Source organism: Hyposmocoma kahamanoa, unplaced genomic scaffold (assembly GCF_003589595.1).
Source record: "Hyposmocoma kahamanoa isolate Upper Pololo Valley unplaced genomic scaffold, ASM358959v1 92, whole genome shotgun sequence".
NCBI lineage: Eukaryota > Metazoa > Arthropoda > Insecta > Lepidoptera > Cosmopterigidae > Hyposmocoma > Hyposmocoma kahamanoa.
This window is the reverse complement of record NW_020654748.1, coordinates 20,472,723-20,481,199: the sequence shown is the minus strand read 5'-3', so window position 1 is coordinate 20,481,199 and position 8,477 is coordinate 20,472,723. Positions and strand designations below refer to the sequence as shown.

The following is an 8,477-nucleotide window of genomic DNA, read 5'->3' as shown; positions in this document are numbered from 1 at the left end:
TGTGAAACATTAGAAGTTAGGGCGTAGTACATCAAATATTAGTCCGCGGTAAATAAGATAAATATCTTATCTGTTGTCATAATTAATTAAAAAGATAACAATGTTACGTTTGATGCTTGAGACGCTACTGTTTATCAAAGTTTTAAGTATCATTTTATCTTGGTTATATTAAGTAGACGCTTATTAAATATCAAGGAAATTATGAAGCATTTCGTAAGTAATTATTGATAAGGAAAACCTCTGATTTAAAATAATTGTATTGTTTAGTGTTGAGTAGAGGCGTATGTCTTAACAGTATTTTTAATAATTTTTTCGCTAATACGGAAGATATAACGGAATAATAATAAAGAAGTAATTTTGGGAAAGTTTGCGCCACCGAAACGACTAAAGCGACGCGGAAATGAAGTTAGACATTTTTGATAAGTATGCAATTTAGAATGTATTTGAGGTTGATAATAGTTATAACGATTTCTTTATTACATTAATATTATGTACTCAGCTTCTATTAAGGTGTCTCGACAAGACTACTAAGTTACGGGCCCGTGCCCGACCGTGCGTGTCGCCCAGCACATTTGTGGACAGAATTTTTATCTGCTGCACATAGGATTTTAGCGTCTGCCGGACAGAATATTTATCTGCATTATGAAGCAGGTCGATTAAAAAATCCTTTTCAATTAAGTATAACCATAATTGTAACGGAGAACTGTCAAAGTCATCCAGTGCAAACGAAACAAATATACTTAATATAAAAAAAAAATATTATTGTTTTTAATTTTCAATTTTTTTTAATTTTATTTTTTTTCATTTTGCTATATTATTTCTATCCTGATTCTTTTTTTTCCTTATAAAGTTTTTGAAGAACAGAGAGCCAAAACTGGTAGGCTTTTGTTTTTTGGACCTAACATTATGCGACAAACAAAAGGCAATATTCATATGTTAGCCACTGAAATCGAAATCAAAAACTGCATAGAATTTACTTAAGTACTTAATATAAACAAAGTTCTGAGATAAGTTTCGTTTGCGCCAGGACTGCGTTAATTTTCTATAGATCTTAATGCTTCATCTATTCCAGAATACGTTTTGAAGGCGTTAACACTTCTCTTTATACGCGTAATCTGTGTACGGATATGATATGAGTGTGCGTGTTTATCTGTGTTTTTGTAAAAATCTCTTCCGACATCGGCAGCATCACTCCAAAGCAAAATACCAAATGTCTTTAAACTGTAAAAGTAACGAAAATAAACTAATCTACAGGTTTCTGCGTTTGCTTCTGATGGTCGAAATTTATAACAACAACGGCATTAACTAGGAATAGATTTTTTATGACATAAATAAGTCAGAAGAGAGTGACTTGAAGAAAAGCGGTAAACCTGTAAATAATATAAACGGTGAACGGTAAATTGTGGTTTAATTTAAAATTTACATTTATCACTAAAATAATAAAGTCAATTGAACTAAAATTACTCTATGATAATCTTTTCATCAGCTAGATCAATTTTGCATATCACAGGGTCTTTTTTTTCCTGCTCCTTGGATTTCCGTTGATCCTTTTCGTCGTTGTTATCTTTGCAGCTTTCACCATCATTCGATTTTTTGTTATTTCTACTCTTTTTATCCTGCTTGAAGAACCACCTACAAAAGCAAGTGTCAATCACAGATATGTATTTATGGCGAAGGTAAACATTGTAACGTCTGCATTTCGGAGATAATTTACCTCACTAAAAATACAAAGCTTATCGAGGTCAAATTTTGTGGCGATCTAATCTAAGTTGTAAATAATTTCTGAGGTTTGGAATTTTCTAGTAGGTCCTTGTTAACTTTGTCTAGTAAGTTTCGGAAAGGTTACATTTAAGTCCGGAATTAAAAGTTAATTACCCAAATATCAAAATGGGAGCAATGGTAAGACAAGTGCTCACATAATAAACGAAACCAGCATCAAATTTCAGAGTCAACATGTACGTCCAGGAATATATGGGGCCAAAAATCATCGATGTTACTACTTCTGTCAGATTGAAGAGTGACGTCATCTTGCCTGAAATCGAAGAAATTAAAACTAATTGTTTGATAATTTTTATTTGGCATATAGTGGTGGTATAGAATAATTGCAATAACGAACTCCTAATACAATCAAGAGATTCTGATTGATGATGGATAAGTCACCATGTATTAGAAAAGTTTTGGTAAGTCAGTTAAAATGTTTCGAAAAGAAATCAACGATTGGCATTAAAATTAAAAGACAATAAGAACGTTGAAAGTTTACCCAATTCATCACTGTTGACCAATTTAGAGGAGATAGATCGTAGTGCTGTAAAGGATGTCGCGTTGAAAGTCTCGATCACTACAGCTGAAAAATAGGACAAAATGATGGTACATGCTTATATATATTTCCTTTTATATAATCTTTTCTTCATTGTGGCATTTTGTCTCTAGAATATTTGAGTTCTAAAAATAACTACATGCTTAGAATAATAACGCATAGTCCGCACACGCTAAGTGAGGCAAATTGAAGCGCGCCCAATGGGCCTACACGAGCGGGCGGGCCTTCAGTGCTCAAGGTCAACTTGCAATGCGAACAGATCAAGAATTTTAGCTAAAAATAACGAAATGTGCTGTAAATAAGTGTAAAAATTCGTCAGACAAACATAAAATACATACTAACATCACATTCCACAAGGAAGTAACGCGTTTCAACTTGTATTTTTATATAAATATTCACTAAAACCGAAAATTAACCTACTACTAAAACTAGCCTACATGAATTTGATTTTTGCCTCACTTGTGACAGTTCGTTTGATATGAAACTATCATTCTATGCGTTATTATTCTAAGCCTACATGTTCATACATTCGATTTGGTCTGACACTTTAGGAATATTGCAATAAATGAACTGATTTATATAATCTGGGATATACTGTCAGATTGCGATTAACAAAAATAATTATATTATTACCAACTTACCTAGATACATTTGAAAGCTAGTCTGAGCCAACCCAGTAGCTAATCCCCCAGCTATCTTACTGACGCTGGAAATAAGACCCAAAACGGAATCACCCCAGCGGAATTTGCGGCTAAAGATGCTTACGGATACCAAGGCACCTAGAATTTAAATAATTATGTACATTTCGAACTTAGTTATACGAGATGCCAACATGACATGATAACTTCTTTAATGGTCTAAGCGGATGATTTGATGATCATGCTTACAATGAAACGTACGTACAAGAACGTTGTTACCTAATCTATGGTCGAACAGAATCAATTGCGTTATGTTCTTGCATTTATTCTAAAATACATTGTTTACAATTTGTTTATACCCGACTTCTAAAAATATACATAAATATATTGGTAACTAAGCATAAACTACAACGTAAAATTATACTAGCCGCTCACGCGATTCATGCGTCTCTGGAAGCATACCACACCTAGACGTGCCGGTGATGATTTTATACCGATTTATCGGATATCGAAGTTATAACAGATAAAAGAACTAATACTAATTGCTATTCCGGTAACTACTCTAGCAAACCATAAAGTTTTTAATGCCTGGGTCTGTCATTTAAAAAAAATAAACAACTTCAAAAATACGTCACGACAATCGTGTGTGTTATTGTTTGGGCTGGTGATGTCGGTGTTTATTTATTGAAAACGTACCATAAGTTGCGTTTTTTAAGTTTACCCTGAATATAAATGTTTATAAACTATACTTTAAGGAGTAATTTCATGGTAAACATTAGAATCACTCAAACGGAATATTATCATATTTACCCAAGTACACCAAAAATTTCATTAGTGCTTTTTAAGTGCAGGATTTGCGGTGTATTACTGCATTTTGTTTGAGATGTTTTTATTGTAGTACGGAGGGTATTTATTTAGCAAAGCAGAATAATAATTTTTATTTTTAAAAACTTGTATTTAAACTGAATCCTTTTCTGATTTGCGAAACCAAATAGCCGCCATTTTGCGGTAGGACGAGCGCATCGCGTGAGCGGCTAATAAGATCCATGAACGGCTATTCGTCGATTTTATAATTATTGGGTCAGATTTCGCCATCCTTGTTTAACTTTGGAATCTGTTTCTTATTGCTTTGGTTGAAAAGTTATTTGGCAATGTATAGCCTTTGTGTGATACGATTCTTACCAATTGCATGCAAAACGGTGTAAAAAGTCTGATAGAAGCTGTATTTCAGAGCGTCCCAGTTGAACCGGTATCGGCTGAACAAATACCGTACTGTCATCTCACCTGAAAAACGTTTACTAATTGATTAAATAGAGATATGATAAGAGAACAAACAGACAGTAATAGACCGGTAAGATAATATATATTATGAGGTAAGGTGGTACTTAAACAAACAAAAGCAGTAGTAACATTTAATGAGAGTATTACACGCCACATTGAATATACAATTTTGAGCAAGTCTTTAGAGAAACGACGTGGTTTAATAATGAGATATCTTATCAATGTTCGCGATGTTTTTTATCACAAAATAATATTTCATGGGATATTGTTATATGTTCGCGCTTGGTAGAGAATTTTCTTTTACATAAAGGCGGGAACAAGTTGCTACGGGGATACGGTTCATATGATATAACAACAACTGACATATTTTTAGTCGATATAACGCTCAAAAGATATAATTAATTTAAGGTATCTATGTGACCTATTCTTGCGTGATATAAAGTATCATGAAGTATAATAAACGATTGATATAATAACTTATAATGTACTATACCATGGCGTAATGTACATTTTATAGAAACATTTTTTTTGACGATCTCTTGCTCGGGTGGATTGCACACCGATTTTCGTGTGTCGCCATCTTTGAGTTCGATTCCCGGTCGGGTCAATGTAGAAAAAAATACTAACTTTTCTATATTGTCTCGGGTGTGATTGTGGTTGTTTCTGTTTTCGATAACACAAGTGCTTTAGTTATTTACTTTGGTATCGAAGCAACGTGTGTGATCTTGTCCAATATAAAAATTTACTTATTCAGATATAACATTCATTCAGTATTATATATTATTAACCAAAAAGCTCTTAAACATTTTACGAACTAATGTATTTAATTATTGTACCATTAATTCATTATGTTGATTAATCGTTACATCTAATACGATGAAACGTTTAATACCCGACTAAAACTCCTTTTATTGGATAATGAATTCCACAGTGTCGACAAGTTTTTTTTTAAATAAATGTAATTTTGTTTTACTTTACTTCATTGTATTTAGACAAGCCGTTATACTACTTTATTTTATATTAATTATTATTGTTTGCGTTAGTGACGATCATATTATCCCTTGACATTGTATTTTAATTGTAACGTTGTGACATTGATAATATGAAATAAATGATTCTATTCTATTCTAATGGTTATTACACTGAAAGTTTATCATTCCTTTCGTTGTTATACCACATATTGATTATATTCCATGAGTGATTATATCCTTTGAAATTATAAAATGTTGTTATATCGAGTGAAAATAATTCATTTGTTGTTATATCTTTATTTACACACACGTTGCTACGGATTTTGACGTAGCATCAGGAATATTACATTATTACGTCAAAATCTTCGACGTTGTAAATTTGAAACCTGTCTATGTTGAATTTACGCGTTACGATAATGCATCGCTTTGTAGCATGCTGTTTTTCATTGTATGTGCTATTTACAACCAATGTATGTATCATTATCAATTATGGTTCAGTATACGTTCATAATCTAAGTTAGTAATGGTAATTTTCAAGGTTGTTGACACCTTACTTGAAAAGCGAAACTTTGTAACACACTCATACTAATCTGTTTGTAAAAAGCGCACTGTACATACCATAAGAAGGTCCATAGATGAATGCAATGGAAGCTAATACCAAAATAGACTTAGTTCTACGCCGGTTTGGTCCCTTTTTAAAAGCAACTGTTAATGTATCTTTCACATGCTTCGGATTGAAAAATGTCTTTAGAAATCCTTTGTCCTGTAAGTTAATATTTTGTAAACAATAAATTCGGAGTTCAAGTGAAACCGCTGCATGAAAACATCTGTTTCAAAATAATCTAGCATTAATACAAACCTCAGCATCATTTTCTGGTCTTGGTAGTTCAGGATCTTTAATACAATACATTCCATAGACAATGCTGAACAAACATAAAAGAGAACTTATGGAAAATACTCCATAGTATCCAATTTTCTCCAACAATATCCCACTTAAAGCCGTTCCAATTGGACCACCCGCTGTCAAACAGAGGTTAGCTACACCCACCCTGAATGTCCTGCTCTCTTCACTGGACACGTCACTTATATAACAAAATGCTCCCATAAACATTGTAATCCATCCTCCTGTTATAGCTGGAAAGAAAGCTTCTAGAAACATACACAGTTCAAGCGGTAGCTCGTAAAAGAAGTAGGTACTAAAAATATCGCTGACACATGCAAGTAAATCTCCCACAATTGGCAGAAGAATGCATATTTTCCTTCTTCTAGTTCTGTCGCTCCAAGCTCCTATAAACAGAATTAAGAAACTAGGTAAAGCTGTAAGTATAACGTTCTTCCATGCCTCCATTCCAGCAACGAGTTCTTGAACTGCTGCTTCTTCGTTTTGATACATATCCCCTTTTCTTGCAATGAGGGCGTCGCAGACTGCATCACTGTACTTCAAATTCAACCGACAAGCTTTGTCCAAATTGAGATTTTGTGTTGCGAGTTTAGACAATACTACTGGGACTACATAACATGCTAACACTGGTTCAATAGTAAAATTCTGTCTTAGGTATTGATATTTTTCTTTTAGCGTTTTTTTTTTAGGTTTTTGAGTCTTCAAGGGTTCTGATTCTGGTTCCATTATGTTTGAAAGTGTTTTTACTACTAAAGATTGATATTGGAGTCTGAAATGGTCTATTGTGTGACAAAGTTATCAAATATTAGCTCGAGATAGGGCATTCTGGATCTAACAAGTCTTATCATATCAATTGCCGTCATTAACAAAGTGTTTGTAAAGCTAGTGTGCATTGAAGTTAAAATTATAATTTTATCTGGTTGAAGATTAGATGCATAGGAGACGCAGAGAAGATGAGTTAACCAACAATTACACCAGTATAAAATACCGGCTATCCCTGAGCTCACTGGTATTTCGCAGCTTACTGGTATTTTGCGATGACAGCAAAAGGCAAGATGGTATGACGGTCGATCCATGGAAATTGGGAACAAGATAGCTAGCGTGAAATACAACATGTGTAGATTTTGTAGAGCAGACTAGAACTGCAAGTCTCAAATACGACACCCTCAGTCCACGTTTGGCAGTGTAAGCTCTTTATTCTTAGGCGTCTCATGCGAAACTCGATAAGGAGTTTTTTTAAATTCATTTAGTTAAAGCCTCCGGTAGCCAATAGATTGGCAGCTGGTATTGGGTATGATGTCCCACGGTGCGGTCCCCGATGAAATTTCTTACCTTTAATTAATGTTAAAAATTATATTCATTTATCTTTTCTTCCGTAAATTATATAGGGCGCAGTGGAGATGAAGTAAAGACGAGAAAATATGATGAATAACTATATTAAATTTCCACAAAGGTATTTCTTAAACTAAACAATTTTAAGAACGTCCGAAGTTAGGTACGTTAGGTCTAAAAGTACTTATACGAAAAAGATCTTAACTAAAGGAATTTAGTCTACGTCCGATGTCAGGAACGTTGGGCCGAAAAGTGGCTCATAATTATAATTAAAATGACGAGTTTTGCATCGGTCACGTTGCAATGCACGGGGCGCGCGTTCCGGGGTGCGCGAATGCAAGTGCATTGAACTGACGTTTTTAGTATGTGTGTTATGCAAATCTGGATAAATAACACGTACTAATCTTTTTATCTTCCTTTATTATTATTATTTTTTATAATCTCAAGCGACGAGACGAACAAGTCTTACGCCTGATGGTAAGCTATACGCCTGTTACAGTACCACTCAGAGCTTTAAATTGCAAAGATCCGAGGGGCACTACCACTGTGCCCGTCACACTGAGACATAAGTTGATAAGTCCCATGTGCCTGTAATTTCACCAGCCCCTTACCCTTCAAAACCGGAACACAGTAACGTTGAGATTACTACTTGAAGGCAGAAATACGTAAGGTTAGTACTGACACCTGTGACACGCCTGTCCATAACCTGCCACCTGCCACGTAAGTTTGAAAGTTCATTTACCTATAATTTCACCAAAACCCTTACCTTTTGACACCAGAACTTCTACCTTCCTGGATGAACTCTTTCACAAGGAGCTCTACTGGTACTAATAATTATTATTGAATATAAGGAAAAACTTCAAGGCCTCCATTACTGACAGATCAATCTCGTCGAATGACGTCATTAATTATTTAATTTTTTTATTGTGTGAAAGGGAAACAATTTCTTTACTACTACTGTTATGAGGTGTAAAATTAACAAGAAAGATGATTTCCTTTTTGTTACACACATTTTGAATGCAACCGCGGTAAAGCGG

The 8,477-nt window shown here is 34.1% G+C and overlaps 2 protein-coding genes across 2 annotated transcripts in view; both read right to left on the bottom strand.

Annotated features, from left to right (window-relative positions):
• Positions 1-1,189, bottom strand: part of LOC113236938 — a 9,332-nt gene extending 8,143 nt beyond the window's left edge. Inside the window, exon 1 of the mRNA XM_026473165.1 lies at positions 1,124-1,189. Within this exon, the coding sequence (XP_026328950.1) occupies positions 1,124-1,189 (66 nt within the window). The remainder of the gene's footprint in view (positions 1-1,123) is intronic.
• Positions 1,190-1,403: 214 nt separating this feature from the next.
• LOC113236937 (proton-coupled folate transporter-like) lies at positions 1,404-6,834 on the bottom strand. The gene is made up of 7 exons (XM_026473164.1): positions 6,067-6,834; positions 5,826-5,970; positions 4,138-4,239; positions 2,959-3,096; positions 2,261-2,344; positions 1,876-2,032; positions 1,404-1,632 (listed from the first exon to the last, which is right to left on the bottom strand). Exons 1-7 carry the CDS (start codon positions 6,832-6,834, stop codon positions 1,461-1,463), a joined length of 1,566 nt encoding a protein of 521 aa, XP_026328949.1. The 3' UTR covers positions 1,404-1,460.
• Positions 6,835-8,477: the final 1,643 nt, after the last annotated feature.